This window comes from Phyllobates terribilis, unplaced genomic scaffold, assembly GCF_046119375.1.
Source record: "Phyllobates terribilis strain yellow unplaced genomic scaffold, ASM4611937v1 Scaffold_49__1_contigs__length_9717188, whole genome shotgun sequence".
Lineage (NCBI taxonomy): Eukaryota > Metazoa > Chordata > Amphibia > Anura > Dendrobatidae > Phyllobates > Phyllobates terribilis.
The window spans coordinates 1,628,126-1,654,000 of NW_027362809.1; the positions used below are offsets into that span (position 1 = coordinate 1,628,126).

The window sequence follows — 25,875 nt, forward strand, 5'->3', positions numbered from 1 at the left end:
TGTAAGATGGCAAATTTTGCACTAATGGTTTAAGATAATAATCCAAAAATCTACAGACCGGCTCACATAATCCATTCCTTCCTGACACTATTGGTCATCCAGGAGGATCGGTGGTGTCTTTGTGAACCTTCGGGAGAAGGTACAGTCTAGGTATGATGGGATTTTTGGCAATTAGGCCGTCAAGTATGGATTTAGGGATAATATTCTGATCCACCGCAGTTTCCAAAATTGTAACCAATTCCTTACAAAACTTCAATGTTGGGTTATAATCAAGTTTCCGGTAACAAGATGTATCTGAAAGTTGTCGATAAACTTCTTTTTCATATTTATCAGTCGGCCAAATAATGACATTTCCCCCTTTGTCCGCCCTCTTAATGACTATGTCATTCATTGTTCTAAGTTCCTTTAAGGCAATCCTTTGTTTATAATTAAGGTTATCATGGGATCTATAGCTAGGAAGCATTCTCAGATCCTGTGTAACCAATCTCGTGAATAACTCAATTGGGGGACAGGCGGACAGAGGGGGAAAGGTCGTTGATTTTTTCTTTACAAAGGTTGGGAAGTTAGGTATATCTTCCTGCTCCTTTAGAAGGGAATCTAGAGCTAAAATAGCCTCTTTTTCCTCACGGTGGCATCACGACAAAACTCATCTTGTGATCCAGAGAAATATCTCTTGAGCATAAGTTTACGGCCAAAAAGTTGAACGTCCTTTATGGTCGTAAAACAATCAAAATTAGCCACAGGTGAGAAGGTCAATCCCTTCTCTAATACCTCTATTTGTCCAGTACTAAGAACTTTGTCAGATAAATTAATTACCTTGAGTTCATCCCGCTTTAACGTTTCCTCCATTGAGGTCCCTGATTCTTTTTGTAATTCTTGGAGGCTGTATAACGGGTTACCATTCGTCCGTTTGGTTCTTTTGGATCTGGATCGTCTTCCGATGTTTGGCGCATGTCCAAAAAATGAACCGCAGAAGAACTGTCGCTAGAAGAGATCGAGCTATGTCTAGACTGGGGGCGAGATATTCGAGCAGAGGGTTGGCCTTGATACCATTTATAGACGCGCCCATTTTTATAGTCCAATGTGCCTCGATGGAATTTTTTCATTTTGTAATGCTTAATTTCTTGCTCCCATTTATCAAGATCCTTCATGAGTTCTTTATCTAAAGTATCCCATGCCTCCTTAGATAATGTTTTTTTCAACTCTTTTTGTATACCCTCAATTTCTATTTCCTGATTGTCCAATTGTTTTTTATCATGACCTATCAGGAGTTCGAGCATAATGCGTGAACAGTTCTTACTTGCTTCCTCCCATCGTAATTTAAAGTTAACATCGTCTATAGGAAATGATGGGAATACCTGTATCCGGAGTCCTCTAGGGATAATTTCTTTACTGAGATATTGCTCTAGTGAAGCCTTGTTCCACCAGGTTCTGGTACGTTTATATAGGAGTTTGGAAAGACTATTTTGTAATTCATGACACTGTTGCGATGATGACTCACCCATGGCTGTGTCCCCATTACCAAAAATGTCTGTAAGTTTTGTGGACCAATTAGCATCTCGACTGCGAAAGTCCATTGTAGAACCTATATCCACCAGAAAAACAAACAATTGTAAGCAAAAAAGGATACTAAGATTCATCTCAGATATATGCATATATACAATTGAAAAATTGAGGATATCCAAAATGCGATATATTAATTCTCATTCCTCATATTCAAATTAGTAAATAAATAAAGAGATCAAATACTCAATAAATATATTAAATCGAAAAAAATCTTTATTGTCACAAAAAACTATTAGACACCCCATAAATTGACAGTTAAGCTCCTAAAACCAAAAGGAAAACCCCATTAAAAATGAGGCAGTGTGGTCACAAGGTACTCATAGTACAGCAAGTAGATGACATAGAAAGTTCCGGCACCAAAGTATAATAATTACACACAGGTATAATATAAATACTTATGGGGTTACTAGACCTGTATGCGGTCCTAAACTTCACCCTATCTGGTTTGCAAGGTACCTATATTACAAAGTGTCAAATGAGTAACACACATTATACTGAATGTAATATATATCAGATAACGAAAACATATACTTGGCGCACGGATACAACCCCAATGGGTACCTAGCCATAAACATAGTATGATTATCAGTGGTATAATAGTGGTATAATAGCACATCAGGGGCTCCCCAAATGCAATATGGCGTCCGCTAATTATTCAAGTAAATTTTACATTTAAAAAGTCAAATGGCGCTCCTTCCCTTCCGAACCCTGCCATGCGCCCAAACAGTGGTTTTCCCCCACATATGGGGTATCTGCTTGCTCAGAAGAAATTGAGCAACAAACTGCATGGTGCAATTTCTCCTGTTACCCTTATGAAAATGCAAAAGTGAGGGCTGAAAAACATTTTTGTGGGAAAAATGTGAAAATTTTATTTTTACGGCTCAATGTTGTAAACTTCTGTGAAGCACCTGGGGGTTCAATGTGCTCACCACACATCTAGATAAGTTCCCTGAGGGGTCTAGTTTCCAAAATGGGGTCACTTGTGTGGGGTTTCCACTTTTTAGGCACATCAGGGGCTCCCCAAATGCAATATGGTGTCCGCTAATTATTCAAGCAAATTTTACATTTAAAAAGTTAAATGGCGCTCCTTCCATTCCGTACCCTGCCGTGCGCCCAAACAGTGGTTTTCCCCCACATATGGGGTATCTGCTTACTCAGAAGAAATTGATCAACAAATTTTGGGGTCTATTTTTTCCTGTTACCCCTGCGAAAATAAAAAAAATTGGGTCTAAAGTAACATTTTTGTGAAAAAAGTTAAATGTGAATTTTTTTCTTCCACATTCCAAAATTTCCTGTGAAGCACCTGAAGGGTTAATAAAGTTCTTGAATGTGGTTTTGAGCACCTTGAGGGGTGCAGTTTTTAGAATGGTGTCACTTTTGGGTATTTTCTGTCATAAAGACCCCTCAAAGTGACTTTAAATATGATGTGGTCCCTAAAAAATGGTTTTCTAAATTTTGTTGGAAAAATGAGAAATCGCTGGTCAAATTTTAACCCTTATAGCTCCCCAGTAAAAAAAAATTTTGGTTCCAAAATTGTGCTGATGTAAAGTAGACATGTGGGAAATGTTATTTATTAACTATTTTGTGTGACATATCTCTCTGATTTAAGGGCATAAAAATTCAAATTTTGAAAATTGCAAAATTTTCAAAATTTTTGCCAAATTTCCATTTTTTTCACAAATAAATGCAAGTGATATCGAAGAAGTTTTACCACAATCATGAAGTACGATATGTCACAAAAAAACAATCTCAGAATCAGGGAGATCTGTTGAAGCATTCCAGAGTATTTACCTCATAAAATGACAGTGGTCAGAATTGTAAAAATTGGCCTGGTCATTAATGTGCAAACCACCTTGGGTTGTAAAGGTGTTAATGACTCATCCTGGTCCTCATCTTGTAGTAATGCCTCATCTAATGCCTCATCCTGGTCCTCATCTTGTAGTAATGTCTCATCCTGGTCCTCATCTTTTAGTAATGACCCATCCTGGTCCTCATCTTGTAGTAATGCACCATCCTGGTCCTCATCTTGTAGTAATGCCCCATCCTGGTCCTCAACTTGTAGTAATGCACCATCCTGGTCCTCATCTTGTAGTAATGCCCCATCCAGGTCCCCATCTTGTCGTAATGTCCCCCATTCAGGTCCCCAACTTTTCGTAATGTCCCCCATCCAGGTCCCCATCTTGTCATAATATCCCCCATCTAGGTCCCCATCTTGTTATAATGTCCCAATCTTGTAGGAATGTCCCCCATCCAGGTCCTCACATTGTAGAAATGTTCCTATCCAGGTCCCCACATTGTAGGAATGTTCCTATCCAGGTCCCCACATTGTAGATATGTCCCAATCCAGTTCCCCATATTGTAGATATGTCCCCATCCAGGTCCCCACATTGTAGGAATGTCCATGTCCAGGTCCCCACATTGTAGATATGTCCCCATCCAGGTCCCCATATTGCAGGAATGTCCCCATTCAGGTCCCACATTGTAGGAATGTCCCCATCCAGGTCCCACATTGTAGGAATGTTCCTATCCAGGTCCCCATATTGTAGGAATGTCCCCATTCAGGTCCCTATATTGTAGGAATGTCCCCATCCAGGTCCCACATTGTAGGAATGTTCCTATCCAGGTTCCCATATTGTAGGAATGTCCCCATTCAGGTCCCTATATTGTAGGAATGTCCGCTGTTCCATTCTTCACATGCATATATATAAAAAAAAAAAAAAGTCTCTTCTCACCTGTCCTCCGTTCCCTCGGTGTCCTTTCTGCATATGCGGGCGCAGACACCATAGACCCCTTGGCGATCGCGGCCTGGTCCAGGAGCTTCCGGCTGCTGCGCTTTAGTTCAATGTATTGCTGCGCAGAGACCAATGCCTGCCACGGCCTATCAGAGGACAGCAGCTGACATCTACCCATGTTAGTGATGTCATGCACCGCTGCGCTGGGACGCGGATGTCCGCTGCTGGCCTCTGATAGGCCGGTGGCTGGCATTGGTATTGTATCATGCAGAGAGCCGGTCTCTGCGCAGCAATACACTGAACTAAAGTGCAGCTGTCGGCAGCTCCTGGACCGGGCCGCGATCGGGGTCTATGGTGCACACAGGCCGCATGAACCAGTCTGAAGGGCCACATGCGACCTGCGTGTTTGAGACCTCTGGTTTAGGATGAGTCTGTCTCTCATACTCTGCTGAACTCACCCCTCCTTGGATAAACCCCCTTTCCACTGCCCCCTTTACTTTTTCCCTGCCCCTCTTCAGGGACGCCTGGAGCTGGTGCTCACACACTATCATACAGGTCACCACTCAATAAAGGTAATATGAAGCAATTAAAGTAGTGAACGAGGTTAAAACATAACCTTTAATGAATACGTAGGTAAAATAGATATAAAACGTCACTAGGACCTAAAATCCAGTTAATGCCTGCCAATGGTAGAAAAACAAAGCTACCTATCATAAATATGTACTCGTTATAAACAGGAATTTATATGGCATGAACACCAAATGTATCCAACCTGTATATTTAACAAGACAGTGGCAAGAAAAATGATAGAGCTGTCAATAACACATCTCAATAAGCGTGCAACATATCCGACGACCAGTCCTCACACTGTACTCACACAGTGGGTCCTCACACTGTATGCAGGAGGCTGTGTGGGTCCTCACACTATATGCAGGAGGCTGTGTGAGGACTGATACTGTATATAGGAGGCTATGTGAGGGCTCATACTCATATAGGAGGTTGTGTGAGGGTTCACATTGTATATAGGAGGCTATGTGAGGGCTCATACTCATATAGGAGGTTGTGTGAGGGCTCACATTGTATATAGGAGGCTATGTGAGGGCTCATACTCATATAGGAGGTTGTGTGAGGGCTCACATTGTATATAGGAGGCTATGTGGGGCTCACACTGTACAGTATATGGAAGGCTATGTGGGGCTGTAAAAAGGAGACTATGTGGTGGCTCCTGTTCAGCAGCCACAGAATATTCATCTGACCACTGGACCACGGTTCTACAAATTGCTCGTCTCTATATACCAGTCATACTGTATATTCTCCTATATATATTGTACTGTATGTGGTATACTATGTATACTATGTGCACGGACATCAGACGAAGCACTCAAGATAATTAGTGACTGCTACATCATATACTATTATGTGGAGTTGAAGTTTACAATGAAGATTTCATTGATCAAGTATGTTTGAAAACATATACAAAATAATAATTCATAGGTATCTATCTAGCAGACCTGGGCTTATGTGTGACCACCTTTACTCTGCTGATATGTTATTTTAGGAGTGCAGAAAAACACAGCGTACTACACAGGGGCGGACACAGACTGTAGTGGGCCCCCCCCCCCAGTGCATCTCTCATCCCCCCCGTGCATCTCTGATTCCCCCCACTCCAAGTTAATTAATTGTATGTAAAAAAAAATACAACTTGTTATACTTACCCCCAGGGCCGGCTCCAGGTTTTTGTGGGCCCTGGGTGACAGAGTTTCAGTGGGCCCCTTTAACACATACCATGATTCATGATGCACAGATACCGCAGAGAAATATATATATATAGTACAAGGCCAAGGATTTCACTTACTACATTACATGAGCGATATCTATTGTAAATTCTACAATAGCTCAGAAACCGGCAAATCCTCACAACGCACAGTGCAGACCGGACAGTATAGTCCTCCATACAGTATTATGGGCACCATATCATGCTCCATACAGGATACTGACCCCCTTATAATGCTCCATACAGGATGCTGGTCCCCATATAATGCTCCATACAGGATACTGGTCCCCATATAACGCTCCATAGAGGATACTGGTCCCCATATAACACTGCATACAGAATACTGGCCCCCATATAACGCTCCCTACCGAATACTGTCCCCCATATATCGCTCCATACAGAATACTGACCCCCATATAACACTCCATACAGAATATTGGCCCCCATATAACGCTCCATGCAGGCTGTTCCCCCCTTATAATGCCCCATTACACAAGCGATATCTATTGTAAATTCTACAATAGCTCAGAAACCGGCGAATCCTCATAGTGCACAGTGCAGACCGGACAGTATAGTCCTCCATGCAGTAATATGGGCACCATATAATGCTCCATACAGGATACTGACCCCCTTATAATGTTCCATACAGGACACTGGTCCCCATATAATGCTCCATACAGGATACTGGTCCCCATATAACTCTCCATACAGAATATTGGCCCCCATGTACCGCTCCATGCAAGCTGTTCCCCCCTTATAATGCCCCATGCAGGATGACACCCCCCTTTTAATGCGCTATGCAGGATGTCACATCTACCCCCCATAAAATGCCCCATACAGGATGTCACCTCTTCCCCCCATATAATGCCCCTTGCAGGATGTCACTTCCCCCCTTTTCAATGCCCCATGCAGCATGTCAGACCACCCCCTCCCTTATAATGCCCCATGCAGGAGGTCACCCCCCCCTCCTTATAATGCCCCATGCAGTATGTCACACACCCACCCTCTATATAATGCCCCATGCAGGATGTAAATTCCCCCCTCCCCCTCCCTTATAATGCCCCATGCAGGATGTCACACCACCTCCCTTATAATGCCCCATGCAGAATGTCACGCCCCCCCTCTCTTATAATGCCCCATGCAGGATGTCACTTCCCCCCTTCCCCTCTTATAATGCCCCATGCAGGATGTCACTTCCCACCTTCCCCTCTTATAATGCCCCATGCAGGATGTCACTTCCCCCCTTCCCCTCTTATAATGCCCCATGCAGGATGTCACTTCCCCCTTCCCCTCTTATAATGCCCCATGCAGGATGTCACATCCCTCCCCCCCACCCCCATATAATTCCCCCATGCAGGATGTCAATTCCCCCCTCCCCCATATAATGCCCCATTCAGGATGCCAATCCCCCCCCTATATAATGCCCCATGCAGGATGTCACCCCCCCCATATAATGCCCCATGCAGGATGTCACACCCACTCTCCCCCCAACATTAAATGCCCCATGCCCCCATACATAAAAAAAAAAAAATCAAATACTTACTTGCTGCTGATCCGGACTCCAGCGTTGCGCACGTCTTCCCGCTCTGTGATGTGACAGCTCAGGAGAGAGCGCGCGGTGTAAAGAAGTCACCGCGCCCTCTGACCTGAGACGTCACAGTCAGAGGACGCGGCAGACGCTGCGGAGGCACGGGGAGGGGTAAGTATTGTACCGGCGCCGTCACATGACCGGAGATGTCCCTGCGCTCAGCATGGGGCCCATGCTGAGCGCAGGCACATCTCCGGTCATGTGACGGCGGGGGGTCCTGCGGGGGGGGGCCCATGAGGAGAGGCACAAGAGGGGGGCTCCGAGGGCCCCATGCTGGAGTCAGTGCAGTCATGCCACGATGGCGGCCCTGCTGGAGGCTGGAGGGGCCCCCTCTCCCTCGGGGGCCCCCATTCAATGAACCGGCTGCACGGGCGGTAGGTCCGCCCCTGGTACTACATCTCTAAAAAGGTATATCTGCTTTAAAAATAGTAATACATAAGAATAATATGTACTATGTCTGACCACTACAAACACTCATCTGAACTGGTCCAAGTGCTGTCAACTTTTTTCACGGGCAACACTTAGACAATACGGTCGTGTGAATATAGGCTTATGATGCATCTGGTAATAAACATGTTAAGGATGGGCCGCTACTCATGGGCCACTGCTGTGTGCTTGCCCCCCAGGCTAAAATGTGCCAGCCAGCCCCTGCTGCACCGGGTGCCAGAAAACCTAGATACACCTTTGGAATAGGTATCTTGCAAAGTAAGGATGGGGTTTGGTGTTTTTAAGTGATTTTATTGACTCTGTGCATTTATATTTTGTATCAATAATATGATATGGTTATATATATCTTCTGGATATCAGGAGTGCTTATCCCTATTTTAGGAAAACGTGTCGAGGTTTGGCATACTATGTACTTGAGTTTGGCGTACTATGTGCTTGTTGGTAAATTCTATTGCCATCTATAATCTACTAGATATTATAATGTCTCTGGTGAGATGCCCCATGCCGAATTGTTGATAACTGACTATGAGCATTGTCCTCTATTTCTTATCTACTATGGTTACAGGTTGATGTGAAGAGAGCTGTGCCATTGGTAGCGATTTTTCTACTGATTTGTCAGTTATATTTATGTTAGTTTAGCAAATTTCTGCTTGTAGGGTCTAATGTTTTAGCATAGTGTATGTTCTGTGAGCTAAATTGTCATACTTATGAACTAGATAGATTATAAATTGTGATGCTTATGTACTAGATAGATTATTAGTTTAATCGGTGATTTTTTAAACATTTTTTAACATCAGGAGACTCAAGAATCGCATCTTACAGAAGACAAGAAGCCTAAATGCCGAAGGGTGATGACCTGTTGATGGCCCACAGCTGGAGAGTCATTACCTCTTGATGGCACAAAACTGGACAGAAGATAAAAACATTTGATGGCACACAGCCGGAGGGTGATGACCTATTGATGGCCATAGCCAGAGGGTCATTACCTGTTGATGGCACACAGCCGGACAGAGGATCATTACCTGTTGATGGCACACAGCCGGATGGTCATTACCTGTTCATGGCGCACTGCCGGATGGTCATTACCTGTTGATGGCACACAGCCGGAGGATGATGACCTATTGATGGCCATAACCAGAGGGTCATTACCTGTTGATGGCACACAGCCGGGCAGAGGATCATTACCTGTTGATGGCACACAGCCGGATGGTCATTACCTGTTCATGGCGCACTGCCGGATGGTCATTACCTGTTGATGGCACACAGCCGGAGGGTGATGACCTATTGATGGCCATAGCCAGAGGGTCATTACCTGTTGATGGCGCACTGCCGGATGGTCATTACCTGTTGATGGCACACAGCCGGAAAGAGGATCATTACCTGTTGATGGCACACAGCCGGTCAGAGGACAAGATCTTTTGATTGCATACACCGGGTCCCTCCCTGATAACAAGGAACCCTGGGGAATACTGGTCATCTTGATCCCCCACTGACTATATACTTGCTCTACCTCAGCCTACACCATCATGGAGGACACTTCCACCTGTGTCCACTGTAAGGTTGGACTTTCTTTTATAATTACAGCAGATTAATAAACATCATAAAGCTGTAAAACTATCGAGTAATTTATTATAAATTATTATAAAGAAATATAAAGTATAATAGATAGCTATAGAGGTCACAGAAGACGACTAACTATAGAAAGCATGGTATCGCCTGATATATACTGTATATTCTAGATGGCGCTATTACACTAAATACAACACAACCTCCAGGGTGATATTACCGTACAATGCGAGATCACTAATAATGGCCACAGATTATGAGAAAATGACCAGCTCCATAGTCCTGGAGTTATTATAAATGTCTCTAGTGTGAGGCAGGGACTGGACGAGTGTTGGAGGGAGGTATATTCCCCCAGGACGTCCTTTATGTATCCATGCTGTAGAATCTGCCGTATACTTCTGTTCTAGTAGTCAGACATTTCACTCTGCAGATCACAGGCTCAACATTGTGTAAAACTACCACCGTATATAAGAGCACTCAGAATAAAAACTAGCGGCATGCCGTGCACTGCCCACGTCATGTGTGCGTGATACAGGACCTGCAGGACCTGGTACGGCCATTATAGTTGATAGATTAATGATACCTGTGCAGATGAAGGGAAAAAAAATATGTGCAACAACAGGAGGAGAAAGTCTCAAAATGTAATTTGAAGAGTATAATAGAGAAATGGGAAACTTCTGGAGATGCAGATAAGGGACCCCTCCCTTTAATCTATAGGTCTGCGTTCAGACAAGCCGCGGACGAAGACGGGTCTGTTCACAAGGAACAGTTTGCCCGCTGCATCGTAGAGAATCAGCTTAGTCCTATTGTATGGACAGATTTCCTCTCTTTCCTTAGTTCTTGTAGCAGATCATAACAGCAGTATCATGCTATGGGTGTGTTTTTCAGCTGCAGGGACAGGACGACTGGTTGCAATTGAAGGAAACATGAATGCGGCCAAGTACAGAGATATCCTGGATGAAAACCTCTTCCAGAGTGCTCTGCACCTCAGACTTGGCCAAAGGTTCACCTTCCAACAAGACAATGACCCTAAGCACACAGATAAAATAACAAAGGAGTGGCTTCAGAACAACTATGTGACCATTCTTGACTGGCCCAGCCAGAGCCCTGACCTAAACCCAATTGAGCATCTTTGGAGAGACCTGAAAATGGCTGTCCACCAACGTTTACCATTCATCCTGACGGAACTGGAGAGGATCTGCAAGGAAGAATGGCAGAGGATCCCAAAATGCAGGTGTGAAAAACTTGTATCATTTCCAAGAAGACTCATGGCTGTACTAGCCCAAAAGGGTGCTTCTACTCAATACTGAGCAAAGGGTCTGAATACTTATGCCCGTGTGATATTTCAGTTTTTCTTTTTTATTAAATTTGCAAAAAATTCTACATTGCTGTTTTTTTCAGTCAAGATGGGGTGCAGAGTGTACTTTAATGAGAAAAAATGAACTTTTTAGAATTTACCAAATGGCTGCAATGAAACAAAGAGTGAAAAATGTAAAGGGGTCTGAATACTTTCCGTACCCAGTGTACATGCATGGAAATAAATGCAGAATTATATTTCTTAATACTGCAGTATCAGATCCTGTCTTGAATTTAACCCCTGTGGTATCCAATGTGAAAATCCACCGGGACTCCCGGTTCAGAAGTTTGCACTTATGATCCCCCCCTCGTGTGGATCTATATACCTTCTCTATCTCCATATATTTAAAGAATGAGGCGTCACTTTTATGAACTCTCGCAAAATGCCTCGATACTGCTGATGTATTTATGGCTTCCAAATTAATCGCATCAGAAAGATGTCTTCTGATACGGACTTTCAGCGCACCTGTGGTACAACCCACATAGTGGACCTTACACAAGGTGCATTCTATAAGGTATATAACCCCTGATGAATTACAATTGAGGAAATCATGAATTTTATATTCTCTATCATTACTTAAGGACATAAAACGATCTGTTTTAACCGCATGTAGACACGCTTTGCACCGATTGGCTCCACATCTGAAGAAACCTTTTGTGCTGAGCCAATTTGGTTGTACAGTATTAGTCTCACTGGTGTATAAGCTAGGAGAAAGGATGGTTCCCAGAGCGGGCGCTTTCCTGGCTACAAAGCGGATGGCATTAGAAAGTAGGTTTTTTAGTTTCTTGCTCTGATATATAATAGGGTTATACTTTTTAATTCTAGATGTAATTTTATTATACTGAGGACTATAGGTGGTAGAAAACGTTACCCTAGTATCCAATGTGTTAATGTTATTTTTCTGTTTATTTCGGAGTATATCTTTCCGATTTATATTGGAGACAATTCTACTCGCTTTTCTTAAAGACCACTCGGGATAGCACCTATTGGATAGTCTGGTACAAATTTTTTCTGATTCCTTCTGAAAAGTGATGTTATCTGAACAATTTCGTATTGTTCGTATTAGCTCACCGTAAGGGATATTTCTCTTAATATGTGGCGGATGACAACATTTAGCTGATAGAATAGAATTTGAGGCTGTAGATTTTCTGTGGGGATTAATTTTGACCAATTCTTTCTCCTTGGTAGCCTCAAGTTCGAGATCCAAAAAAGTAATTTTGGATGAATGGTAGAACTAAGTGAATTTAAGATTAAAATGATTGCAGTTGATGTACTGTACAAATTGTACCACCTCCTCCTGTGTGCCCCCCACACCAGGAGGAGGTTATCAATAAATCTACCGTACCACACAATGTGTCCACTATATGTGTTATCATTATGGTAAATGAAAAGCTCCTTCCACCTACACATCACTATGTTGACTAGCGAAGGAGAAAATTTACTGCCCATGCTGACTCCTCTTTTCTGTAAAAAAAAACTTTTATCAAAGCTAAAATAATTACGCTCTAAGAGGAACTGTACTGCTATGACCAGAAATTCTTTTATTTCTATAGTGTACGAACTGTATGTGTCAAGGTGGTAGGTTAAACATGCTAAAGCAATATGGTGTGGAATTGAGGGGGTATAATGCCACCACATCACAGGACAATCATCCAAAGTTTTTTGGCCATTCAAATTTATCAAAAATGGTCACTATGAATTTTGAATCCCTAATGTAACTCGGAGTTTCCTGAACCAGAGGCTGTAGGTAAAAATCCATCCAAGCACTTAATGTTTCACCATGGGAACCAATCTCCACCACTACGGGTCTTAACCCCTTTACAGCCCAGGGCGTACTAATACGTACAGTACAGACCAAAAGTTTGGACACACCTTCTCATTTAAAGATTTTTCTGTATTTTCATGACTATGAAAATTGTACATTCACACTGAAGGCATCAAAACTATGAATTAACACATGTGGAATTATATACTTAACAAAAAAGTGTGAAACAACTGAAAATATGTCTTATATTCTAGGTTCTTCAAAGTAGCCACCTTTTGCTTTGATGACTGCTTTGTACACTCTTGGCATTCTCTTGATGAGCTTCAAGAGGTAGTCACCGGTCATCACAATATGGCCCCTTCACCTGTCTAGTAATGTAAGATCAGATCCGTCCTTCTCTTTACAACCTCCGGTACGATGGATTTACCCTTAGAGTCCAGGAAGCTTCACGGTTCAGCAATGCTCCTCTGCCATCTCCCTCCACCTGAACTATTTACCCTTTCAATGCCACAAAACTGAAAGTTCTTTCAGTCACCATTGTGTTCTCTTAGGAATGTTGGAGGGGTTAATGGCCGCGGGATTAGTGGGGTCTCCTATGTGCTCATTAATTCTCTGCCTTATTTACAGGAGGTGCAGCCGACATATCTGACATTACATCCCAGACACTGAATACAATATACTACAAATTCTCTGCTGCAGGTGATACATAGTGTAATGAAATGTTTTATTTAATGTGATTAAATCTATTTCTTGTGTTCGGCATATTTACATGGTGGACATTTATCAATGCCGCATCTGTGAAACCCCAGAGGTGTAAGCCAGGTTCTCATTATGTGTTTCTCTTCCGATTAAACCAGGAGACAGGAGTTGTGAAAGGGTCGGGGCCGAGAACAAACAACCATCTCATAAAACTATCAGACCACCATCTTGTGAGAAAGGTGTTTAGCTGCAGACTCCGAGGAAGAAACTGCTTGTTGTCTGTGGCCTAAAATATATAGGTTTTATTACTAGATGTATACAAGAAAACAAAATACTGTAATAATAAATCTCCTCATATGTTTCCCCTTATTATCTCCAGTAATTGTATTATTACACAGGATTTTTATGATGTTCCATCAGCTCATCATCTTCTCATTCAGGTCTCTACAATATCAGATCCTTTCAGTGAAGATCTTCTATATAAGAGAATTTTCCTGATTTACCCATCAAAGAGGGATATGGACAGAGACAAGATGGCGGAGAGGATATTACACCTCACCCTAGAGATCCTCTTCCGGCTTACTGGAGAGGTGAGAGATTCTGATGACGTCACATTACATCATTCTTATCTATGGGAATAACAGATGGACAGAACTGGAGAGGTGAGGACTCTGGAAATGTCTGTAGTGAGATTTATTAATGTGTCTCTCCATAACCAGGATTACACAGTAGTGAAGAAGACCTCTAGTGAGCGCTCTCAGGACCCTGTGTCTGAGGGATGGGGAAGACCCCCGAGCCCAATCACAGGACCTCCACCTCACCCCCTGATACATGAGGACATCAATGACCACAAGATCCTAGAACTCGCCTACAAGATGATTGAGCTGCTGACTGGAGAGGTGACACTGCTGGGAATGCTGGGACATTATACAGTAACGCTATGAAGGGATCGGGGGGATGACGATATCATTGTATGTGTCAGGTTCCTATAAGGTATCAGGATGTCGCTGTCTATTTCTCCATGGAGGAGTGGGAGTATTTAGAAGGACACAAAGATGTGTACAAGGACGTCATGATGGAGGTTCCCCAGCCCCTCACATCACCAGGTAATAGACAGGACTAAATACACACGGCCTATAATTATCTGTATATAAAGAATGAATTCAGTCCCTCTATGTGTTTCCTCTAGATCTATCCAGTAAGAGGACAACACCAGAGAGATGTCCCCATCCTCTTCTTCCACATGACTGTAAACAAGAAGATCCCATTGCTCCTCAGGATCATCAGGTTGATGGAGAGAAGGTGTCATGAGATCTCCCCTATGTAGCGTCGGCGTCCCTGCCTCCTGCTAGGAAGGGACGCTGTTCCCCTCACCTCTCCACTCCGTGACCGGCGTCCTCCTCCCGCTCTGCTGGCAGCGCGCGCTGCTTCCCGGCCACTGTGCTTAGGGCGCGCGCGCACGCGCTCCCCCTCTCTTAAATGGGCCGCGCGCGCCGTCCTAAGGAGTCCCCGGCCAATGGCCGGAGGACCTCATCATATATAAGGCACCTCCTCCGAAATGGAGGTGCCCGAGCAATGTTGTTGCAAAGCCTTCACTCTGCTTCAGCCCTCAGGTCCCGTTACCAGTTACCTGCCAGTCACCTGCCAGATTCCTGCTTGATACCTGCCTGATATCCGTTTACCTGCTTCCAAGCCTGCGGTCCGACGGTCTGCCTTCCGACACCTGTCAGTCTGTCTATGGACCAGCCTGCCCGCTCACCTGGGAGCGCTCACCTGCTACCTGCCTTCTAGCCTTCCTGGAGGCTCTGCCGTCACTTGCCGTGACCACCTGCCTGTCCAGAGACTCTTGCCTGCTCACCTGGGAGCGCTCACCTGCTACCTGTCTGCTAGCCTACCTGGAGGCTCTGCTGTCACTTGCCGTGACCACCTGCCTGTCCAGAGACTCTTGCCTGCTCACCTGGGAGCGCTCACCTGCTACCTGTCTGCTAGCCTACCTGGAGGCTCTGCTGTCACTTGCCGTGACCACCTGCCTGTCCAGAGACTCTTGCCTGCTCACCTGGGAGCGCTCACCTGCTACCTGCCTGCTAGCCTACCTGGAGGCTCTGCCGTCACTTGCCGTGACCACCTGCCTGTCCAGAGACTCTCGCCCGCTCACCAGGGAGCGCTCACCAGCCACCTGCCTGCTGTCCTTCTACCCAGAGACTGTCCCTGTCAGTCTCTGGGTAGAAGCCGTGAGTACCCGTCCTTCTACTCAGAGACTGTCCCTGTCACTTGCCGTGACTACCTGCCCTTCTACCCAGAGACTGTCCCTGTCACTTGCCGTGACTACCTGCCCTTCTACCCAGAGACTGTCCCTGTCACTTGCCGTAACTACCTGCCCGTCTTCCCCGGGAGCCACCCGCTTCCTTACAAGGACTGCCCCCTTGTATAGTTGCTCAGAGGTTCCGCCTCCCGGACCCGTTACAGTTTGCTCGGGCCATAGAACCCGGTGGCACCCAAGCTCCCTCGCTCTCAGACCTATGTCATGAACTGTCCCGTCAGAGGTCCCAACAGGAGTCCATCCTGAGTCATCTGCGGAATGTCAACTCTCGCCTGGACACTCTGACTGCTCCACCAGCAACCACCGCTAGTGTCATGACTCGCAGCCCGGCAGCGCCGCTGCCCACCAATACCATGGCATCCTGCCCCGGACCCCGGCTTTCTGCACCTCCTCGCTTCGGAGGCGACCCCGCTCAAGCTCGGGGCTTCATAAACCAGTGCACCCTGCACTTTGAACTCCTGTCCTACCAGTTTATCTCCGACCGGGCCAAAGTATCCTTCATCATGTCCCATCTCACGGGGGAGGCACTGGCTTGGCTAAATCCTCTGTGGGAGAGAGGAGACCCCCTGGTGTCCAACCTGCCAGCCTTTCTCACGGCTTTCCGGAAAGTCTTCGACAAACCCGGACGGAAGACCTCATCCGCATAATCTCTGCTACGCCTCCATCAAGGAAATCTCACCGTGGGCCAATATGCCATACGGTTCCGTACCCTTGCTTCGGAGCTGGCCTGGGATAACGACGCCCTGGTGTCTGTCTTTTGGGAGGGTCTATCCGGCCGTATTAAAGATGAACTCGCCGGTCGGGACATACCTACCACTCTCGACGACTTAATAACTCTTGCCACCCGGATTGACATCCGGTTCCAGGAACGCGCCAAAGAGGTCACCCATGAGAGGAGGTTTCCACGTCTAGCCCCTACCTTTCAGAAACCTGTCCCTTCTCCCGCTACTCCCCAGGCGCACTCACCCGAGCCTATGCAGGTCGACCAGACCAAGATGGTCAAAACCCGTCAAGAGTTACGCCGTGCCGAGTGGAGCTGCTTCTACTGTGGCAGTAAGGAGCACCGGATCCGTTCCTGCCCAGAGAGGTCGGGAAACGCCTGTGTCTAGGATCGCTCAGAGAGGTTGTCCTAGACAAGAGTAAACCCTCTCCATCTCTGTTGCTGTCGGTCTCTATCATCTGTGGGGAGAACCGTTATTTTGAACTAGCCCAACTTGACTCTGGAGCTGCCGGAAATCTCATTTTTCAGTCTCTGGTAGAGAAATACCGCATTCCCACCAAACCTCTAGCTGTACCCTTATCTGTCGCTGCCGTGGATGGGGGCCTCTTACCACATCCCATCCAACTCATCACCGAATCCATAACCCTGCAGGTGGGAATGCTGCACTCTGAGAGCATCTTCTTTCATGTTCTGCCTGGACTCTCTCACGCTCTATTGCTAGGCCTACCTTGGCTTCAGAGACATGCACCCGTGCTTGATTGGCAGACCGGAGAAGTCCTTCGCTGGGGACAGGACTGTCATAAGACTTGTTTAGTTCCCGTCCATCCTGTCCGTCCTTCTCCTACTCCAGCCAATCTACCTGGTCTTCCGGCTCCTTATTGGTCGTATGCGGACGTCTTTAATAAAAAGGAGGCAGAGACATTACCCCCTCATAGACCATACGACTGCCCAATCGACCTGATGCCCGGCGCTACTCCTCCCCGTGGGCGCATTTACCCTTTGTCCGCTGCTGAGACCCGATCCATGTCAGAATATATTGAGGAGAATCTGGCCCGGGGATTCATCCGGAAATCTACTTCCCCGGCGGGAGCAGGCTTCTTCTTCGTCAAAAAGAAGGATGGCTCACTCCGTCCCTGTATAGACTATAGAGGCCTTAACCAGATCACGGTGAAGAATAAATACCCCCTTCCGCTCATTCCGGAATTATTTGACTGTCTGAGGGGGGCTAGAATCTTCACCAAGCTTGACCTCCGTGGGACGTATAACCTGGTCCGTATCCGTCGGGGGGATGAATGGAAGACGGCATTCAACACCCGGGACGGCCACTATGAATACCTAGTAATGCCCTTCGGTCTCTGTAACGCTCCCTCCGTCTTTCAAGAGTTGGTCAATGACATCTTCCGGGACCTTCTCTACTCCTGCGTAGTGGTGTACCTGGACGACATCTTGGTCTTCTCTCCGGATCTCCCCACACACCGGAGGGATGTTCGTCAGGTTCTGCTCAGGCTCAGGCAGAACCACCTCTACGCTAAATATGAGAAGTGCCTCTTTGAGCAGACCTCGCTTCCGTTTTTGGGCTACATAATTTCTCAGACCGGCCTACGAATGGATCCTGAGAAACTGTCTGCCATCGAGAAGTGGCCTCGACCAGAGGGGTTGAAGGCTATTCAGCGGTTCCTGGGCTTCGCCAACTACTACCGCCTCTTCATACCGCACTTCTCTTCCCGGACTGCCCCAATCTCTGCGCTCACCCGTAAGGGCACTAATCCCAGAGAATGGCCGCCCGAAGCTGAGGAAGCCTTTCTTTCCTTAAAACAGGCTTTCTCTTCCGCCCCGGTGCTGCATCGCCCGGACGGCAACAAGCAATTCTTCCTGGAAGTTGACGCCTCCTCCTCTGGAGCCGGAGCGGTACTTACCCAAAAATCGTCTTCCGGAGAATGGTAACTTGCGGCTTCTTCTCCAAACTCTTCTCCTCTTCCGAGCGCAACTATTCCATAGGAGACCGAGAATTATTGGCCATTAAGCTGGCATTGGAGGAGTGGCGTTACCTGCTCGAGGGGGCTCTTCACCCGGTAATAATTTACACAGACCACAAGAACTTGGCTTACCTCCAGACTGCCCAGAGACTTAACCCGCGCCAAGCCCGGTGGTCCTTGTTTTTTGCTCGCTTTGATTTTGTTCTTCATTTTCGCCCGGCTGACAAAAACATCAAAGCTGACGCCTTGTCCCGATCCTTCCTGGTGTCTGATCTTGAGGAGGAACCTAAACACATCATCAATCCCGCCAGAGTAATGCAGGTGGCCCCAGTGAGTCTAAATCGTCTCCCTCCCGGTAAGACGTTTGTAATGGTACCTGATCGGGAGAAGATCCTACACTGGGGTCACTCGTCTAAGCTTGCTGGCCATGCCGGTCAGAAAAAGACCCTCCAGCTTATCACCCGGCACTACTGGTGGCCTACCCTGCACAAGGACGTAATAGACTTTGTTTCTGCCTGTGTGTCCTGCGCCCGCAACAAGGTTCCGAGACACCTGCCAGCCGGTCGCCTCCTTCCTCTTCCAGTACCTGCTGCCCCCTGGCAGCATATAGCAATGGACTTCATAACAGATCTCCCTGTCTCTGCCGATTGTACGGTCATTTGGGTGGTCGCTGACCGCTTTTCCAAAATGGCTCATTTCATTCCCCTGCCAGGCCTCCCGTCTGCACCCGAGCTGGCTAAAGACTTTATCCGCCACATCTTCCGTCTCCATGGCCTGCCCCTCCACATCGTGTCAGATCGTGGGGTTCAGTTCACCTCACGCTTCTGGAGAGCCACATGTAAGCTGCTAGACGTCACCCTGGACTTCTCCTCCGCATACCACCCACAGTCCAATGGTCAAGTGGAGCGGATCAATCAGATCCTGACCAGTTACCTCCGGCACTTCGTTAATGCCCACCATTCAGACTGGGTGGATCTCCTGCCATGGGCCGAATTCTCTTACAATAATCACGAGAGCGAATCTTCCTCCAGATCCCCGATTTTTGTAGTCTTCGGTCAGCATCCTCGGATCCCATTTCCCGTCTCCACCTCGGTGGACAATCCGGCTGCGGAATCTCTCGTTAGCAAATTTTCCTCCATTTGGGAGAGTACCCGATCCGCACTCCTTCAGTCGTCCGAGCGGATGAAAAAACACGCTGACAAAAAACGCCTGGATCCTCCACAATTCCGTCCTGGAGATAAAGTCTGGCTCTCGTCCAAGTATGTCCGGCTCAAGATTCCTTCCTACAAGTTAGGGCCTCGGTTCATCGGCCCACTAGAAGTTATCAAACAAATCAACCCAGTGGCCTATAAATTGAAACTCCCGGCCAACTTGCGGATCCCTAACTCCTTCCATGTATCTCTCCTCAAACCCGTGGTACTTAACTCTTTTTCCAAGTCTACAGGTACGCCTCCTGCTCCGGTTTCCGCTGAAAACGAGTTTGAGGTAGAGAACATTCTGGCCACCAAAAGGGTAAGAGGAAAGACCTTTTTTCTGGTAGATTGGAAGGGGTTTGGTCCTGAGGAGAGAACGTGGGAGCCCCGTGAGAACATCCATGCCCCTCTCATCCTTGATAAATTTCTGTCTGGCCTAAAAAAGGGGGGGGCCTAAAGGGGGGGGTACTGTAGCGTCGGCGTCCCTGCCTCCTGCTAGGCAGGGACGCTGTTCCCCTCACCTCTCCACTCCGTGCCCGGCGTCCTCCTCCCGCTCTGCTGGCAGCGCGCGCTGCTTCCCGGCCACTGTGCTTAGGGCGCGCGCGCGCGCTCCCCCTCTCTTAAAGGGGCCGCGCGCGCCGTCCTAAGGAGTCCCCGGCCAATGGCCGGAGGACCTCATCATATATAAGGCACCTCCTCCAAAATGGAGGTGTCCGAGCAATGTTGTTGCAAAGCCTTCACTCTGCTTCAGCCCTCAGGTCCCGTTACCAGTTACCTGCCAGTCACCTGCCAGATTCCTGCTTGATACCTGCCTGATATCCGTTTACCTGCTTGCAAGCCTGCGGTCCGACGGTCTGCCTTCCGACACCTGTCAGTCTGTCTATGGACCAGCCTGCCCGCTCACCTGGGAGCGCTCACCTGCTACCTGCCTGCTAGCCTTCCTGGAGGCTCTGCCGTCACTTGCCGTGACCACCTGCCTGTCCAGAGACTCTTGCCTGCTCACCTGGGAGCGCTCACCTGCTACCTGTCTGCTAGCCTACCTGGAGGCTCTGCTGTCACTTGCCGTGACCACCTGCCTGTCCAGAGACTCTCGCCCGCTCACCAGGGAGCTCTCACCAGCCACCTGTCTGCTGTCCTTCTACCCAGAGACTGTCCCTGTCACTTGCCGTGAGTACCCGTCCTTCTACTCAGAGACTGTCCCTGTCACTTGCCGTGACTACCTGCCCTTCTACCCAGAGACTGTCCCTGTCACTTGCCGTGACTACCTGCCCTTCTACCCAGAGACTGTCCCTGTCACTTGCCGTGACTACCTGCCCGTCTTCCCCGGGAGCCACCCGCTTCCTTACAAGGACCGCCCCCTTGTATTGTTGCTCAGAGGCTCCGCCTCCCAGACCCGTTACACCCTATGATGCGTAGACGGCTGTGAAGGTCTTGTGTTGAGTCTTGTTTTATCCACCAGTATTGTATGTTTTATACTTGTGTACTGAGGACGGTGGAGATGGCAGGATTAGAGCTGATCATAGATGGGACTTCTCATCTGTCTGTGACTTTTACAATATTTGTTTCAGGGTGAAGATCCGACCCATATTAATACTATAGAGGCATATGTGAGGGGTGATGAGTGGTGTAAAGAGGAGATTCCTACATATGACTACCCAGGTGAGTAGTAACCACTAAATGCAGAGAAGTCACAGATTCTTCTCAATCACCGGCTGTGGCTGCTTTATCAGTGGTGTAGTCCGGCTGTATCACAATTGTGTGATCACCATTTTGCCGCTAGATCACAACATTCTCCTCGACCCAAAACAAAACTGTTCAAATGACTTTGGGCATTAAAAGTCCTTTCTGTGCCACTGAATGTGCTCATATGGTCCCTACAAGACCAGGTCCAGTCTTTTTGACCAAACTTTGCTTTTATAATCGACAATATCAAATGTGCAGTGAGGCCAAGTGTGAATTTCTGTACAATAACAACAGAGTTTGCCTTTATCCTCACTTTTCAATTTATTTTAAAACCAACTAACTTCAAACAAGATTGCGATAAACTACATAAAAAACATTACACCTGTGCCATGATATATCTCTAAGCTAAATTTAAGACACCTCAGTTCTGCACTATTATAAAAAGTTCTCTTTGAACGTCTAATATTTCATCTTGAAACTCATCTGACAGAAAATATTGTCCCTTACGATAGTTTAGATTGCCAAGAGCCACCGAGCCCCATACTCTAATTACCCCCGAGAGGTTTCACCACTAGTTACTCACTTCTTACTGATGGAGACTGTTGAGTTTGATCATTTCAGTAGATGTTACTGTCTATACTTACAGTTTTCGACTACAGTGGTTAGTTCCCAAAATACTCTGATTAATCCACTTCCCGCAGCCAGTTTTCTGTTCCTAATTAGGCCCCATTTTTTAAATCTGACGTGTGTCACATTAAATGGTGATATCTTTGGAATTCTTCACAAAGGATAATAAGATACAGATGGACCTTACAAATTATTTTCCACCTTCCACCAACAATACCCTATATACGGTTATATCCTACTATCTGGTCACATGGCAGAGTTAACCCTCCGTCAGGGGCAATTGATCTGACAGGCGCAGCTCACTTAGTTTCATTTCTCTATTTTCAGTGGTTTGTCTGGTTAGTAAACATTTTTTTTCCACCTGATTATGTGTATTCTCATTTATTACATTCCTATTAAGGTAACTGATCACTTTTAGAGCATTGAAATTTAAAAAAAAGGAAAATATAGTCAATTTTCTAGGCTGTGCCTGACAGGCGCAATGCCCCTAAACTCGTTATGAAACATATTGCCCCTGACGGAGGGTTAAGAAGGGAAGGAGCGCCATTTAGCTATTTGAATGCAGATTTTGCTGGAATATATTTCAGATACAATGTATTGGGGGCGCTGTTCATGGTCACCTGACAGCTCAAAAGATGGTCACCATGAACAGGCTTGGCGCGATCTACTCCGTTTTCTCCGTATCTGGACTTACACAGAGACCCCTAGGCTTGGGCCACGGTGTTACCTGCTATTCGGTGGAGTGAGATGAGAAGAAGAATAGTCAGGTAGCCGGGTCAGAACCTGGAGAGAAGAGAAAATGCAAAATCAGAAGACACAAAAGTAGTCAGTAAACGGGCCGGGGTCACAACAGGAAACAAATACACAAGCCAGGAGCTGAGCCCAGAGGACTGAACCAGAGGAGAACAAGGCTGTATCTGGCAGCTTCCGGCAATATGCTTCCAGCTTTAGTAGGGTGCGGTGCTTTCCAAATGGCTGATGTAGGGAGCAGATTACTTCAGTTGGACAGTACACACACCCATACTGCCAGACTGGATGGTACTACAGGTCCCAGGCAACCTAATCTTAGTGGCTGGACAGGGCCTGGGCCGCCCAGAGCTTCTGGTTCTGATGTCTCCTCCATCACCAGCGCTGCCTGCAGGATGAATAAGATGGCACCTGGTGACAGAAGCAGACCTCGCAGGAGCAGAACCCAAAGGAGATGGGACCCACCATTTGCAGAAGCCATAATATGACAAAAGGCTGAAAACTAGAGCAGTAGAAATCCCCATAAAGTGACTCCATTTTAGAAATTATAACCCTGAATGAATTACTCTTTAGAAGTAGGGAATATTTTGACTCCACAGCCTCTTTCCAGAAATTAGCACGCAGTGGATGTTATAGAGTGAAAATTGCACATTTGCCATTTTGTTACCCAACACATAGTGCCCAGATTGTGCTCCAGGAGACACACTCTGTAAATTAAATGGGTTCTTCTCACTATAGTAATGCCAAATACATGGAGGCTAAATGTGGTTTGAGCACACTGCAAGGCTCTGAAGTGAGGGGGAGATTTTACTTTGGGAGAGCAGATATTGCTTAATTGGTTTATGGAAGCCATGTTGCTCTTCAAGAGCCTTTGAGACACTAATAATGTGGAAACCTCCGTTTTTCCACCGACAGATGATAGGCCTGAGTGGGGGCTTGTTCTTTGCGGAATGAGTGGAACTTTTTATTGGTATTATTTTTCCCAACATAACAGGTTCATCCTATGAGGTTTTCTATTAGATTGTGAACTGTCATTGTCTTGCTGAATAATTCATATTTTTACAGAGCGTTTAAGTAGAAATGTTAAAGAATATAAAATTCAAGGATATTTTATTGAAACATAATAATTGATTTTTATCATAGCAGATGACTGTACCAGGAGATCAGAGGGACAGCTGACATCTTCAATTTTTAAATCAGATGATCTTGAGATCCCACAGGATACAATTGAAGTGAATGCCATTACTGCAGATATACCATCATCCCTTCACAGCAAAGATCTGTCATCTGATCATTTGAAACAGGTCCTGTCTTCTGATTCATTACCGACTACTAAGGAAAATCATAGTCACAAAATAAGCATTAAAAAACGAACTGCTCCTAAAGCAAAGACGCCATTTTCACGTTCAGAATGTGGTAATAGTTTTCCCCACGAAAAGTCTTTTCCTATACATCAAAAAATTAATACGACAGAGAACAGATTTTCTTGTTCCAAGTGTGGGAAATATTTTAGCAGGAAATCAAATCTTGTTATTCACCAGAGAACACACACAGGGGAGAAGCCTTTTTCCTGTTCAGAATGTGGGAAATGTTTTAGCCAGAAAAAGAGTCTTAAGAGCCACCAGAGAACCCACACAGGGGAGAAGCCTTTCTCATGTTCACAATGTGGAAAATGTTTTCCACATATGACTAGTTTTGTCAGACATCAGAGAATTCACACAGGGGAGAAGCCTTTTTCATGTTCAGAATGTGGGAAATGCTTTCCACACATGACTAGTTTTATCAAACATCAGATAATTCACACAGGGGTGAAGCCTTTTTCATGTTCAGAATGTGGAAAATGTTTTACACAGATATCAACTTTTATCAGACATCAGAGAACTCACACAGGGGAGAAACCTTTCTCATGTTCAGAATGTGGGAAATGTTTTAACCAGAAATCAGCTGTTATACACCAGAGAACTCACACAGGGGAGAAGCCTTTTTCATGTTCAGAATGTGGGAAATGTTTTACACACATGACTAGTTTTATCAGACATCAGAGAATTCACACAGGGGAGAAGCCTTTTTCATGTTCAGAATGTGGAAAATGTTTTCCACACATGACTAATTTTATCAGACATCAGAGAATTCACACAGGGGAGAAGCCTTTTTCATGTTCAGAATGTGGGAAATATTTTAACCAGAAATCATCTGTTATACACCAGAGAACTCACACAAGGGAGAAGCCTTTTTCTTGTTCAGAATGTGGGAAATGTTTTACACAGTTATCAACTTTTATCAGACATCAGAGAACTCACACAGGGGAGAAACCTTTCTCATGTTCAGAATGTGGGAAATGTTTTAACCAGAAATCAGCTGTTATACACCAGAGAACTCACACAGGGGAGAAGCCTTTTTCATGTTCAGAATGTGGGAAATATTTTAACCAGAAATCATCTGTTGTTATACACCAGAGAACTCACACAAGGGAGAAGCCTTTTTCTTGTTCAGAATGTGGGAAATGTTTTACACAGTTATCAACTTTTATCAGACATCAGAGAAGTCACACAGGGGAGAAGCCTTTTTCATGTTCAGAATGTGGAAAATGTTTTCCACACATGACTAGTTTTATCAGACATCAGAGAACTGACACAGGGGAGACGCCTTTTTCATGTTCAGAAAGTGGGAAATGTTTTGTGAAGAAATCATCTCTTCTTAGTCACCAGAGCAGTCACACAGGGTAGAAGCTTTTTTTATATTCTTAATTTGGGAAATGTTTTTCTTGAAAATAAACTCTTAATAAACTTTAGAGAAGTCACACAGGGGAGAAGCCTTTTCCATGTCCAGAATGTTGGAAATGTTTTAACTGAAAGTTGTACAATCTTAAAGAGGTTGTTCACTACTAGGACAACCCGTGTCATTCCTCATGTTTGGCCTAGTTAAAATAAAAACACTCATACTCAGCTCCCATGCCAGCGCCGTTCCAGCGGTGTCGGGACTCACATTACCGGGGTTGTTACATCACATGAGCCCTGCGCCCAGTCAGTGCTGACTTCACTATCACCTGTCACCACCTTCGGACATATTGAACATCAACAGGGAGCCAGGGCTGCAGCTGCTCTCAGATTTCCT

At 45.9% G+C, this 25,875-nt stretch overlaps 2 protein-coding genes across 2 annotated transcripts in view; both read left to right on the top strand.

The window, feature by feature from the left end:
* LOC141191618 (uncharacterized) overlaps positions 1-25,875 on the top strand; it is a 302,307-nt gene that overhangs the window by 140,344 nt on the left and 136,088 nt on the right. The window lies entirely within an intron of this gene.
* Positions 1,504-25,562, top strand: LOC141191671 (uncharacterized). Its single transcript, XM_073661617.1, has 2 exons — positions 1,504-1,612; positions 23,908-25,562. The coding sequence occupies exons 1-2, from the start codon at positions 1,504-1,506 to the stop codon at positions 25,485-25,487; spliced, it is 1,689 nt and encodes a 562-aa protein (XP_073517718.1). The 3' UTR covers positions 25,488-25,562.

Bases quoted from the DNA above. Each gene is read 5' to 3' on its own strand.
- LOC141191671 (XM_073661617.1), top strand. From the start codon at position 1,504: ATGGCTGTGTCCCCATTACCAAAAATGTCTGTAAGTTTTGTGGACCAA. The intron at 1,613-23,907 runs GTAAGCAAAAAA...TTATCATAGCAG, and splicing joins CACCAGAAAAACAAACAATT to ATGACTGTACCAGGAGATCA.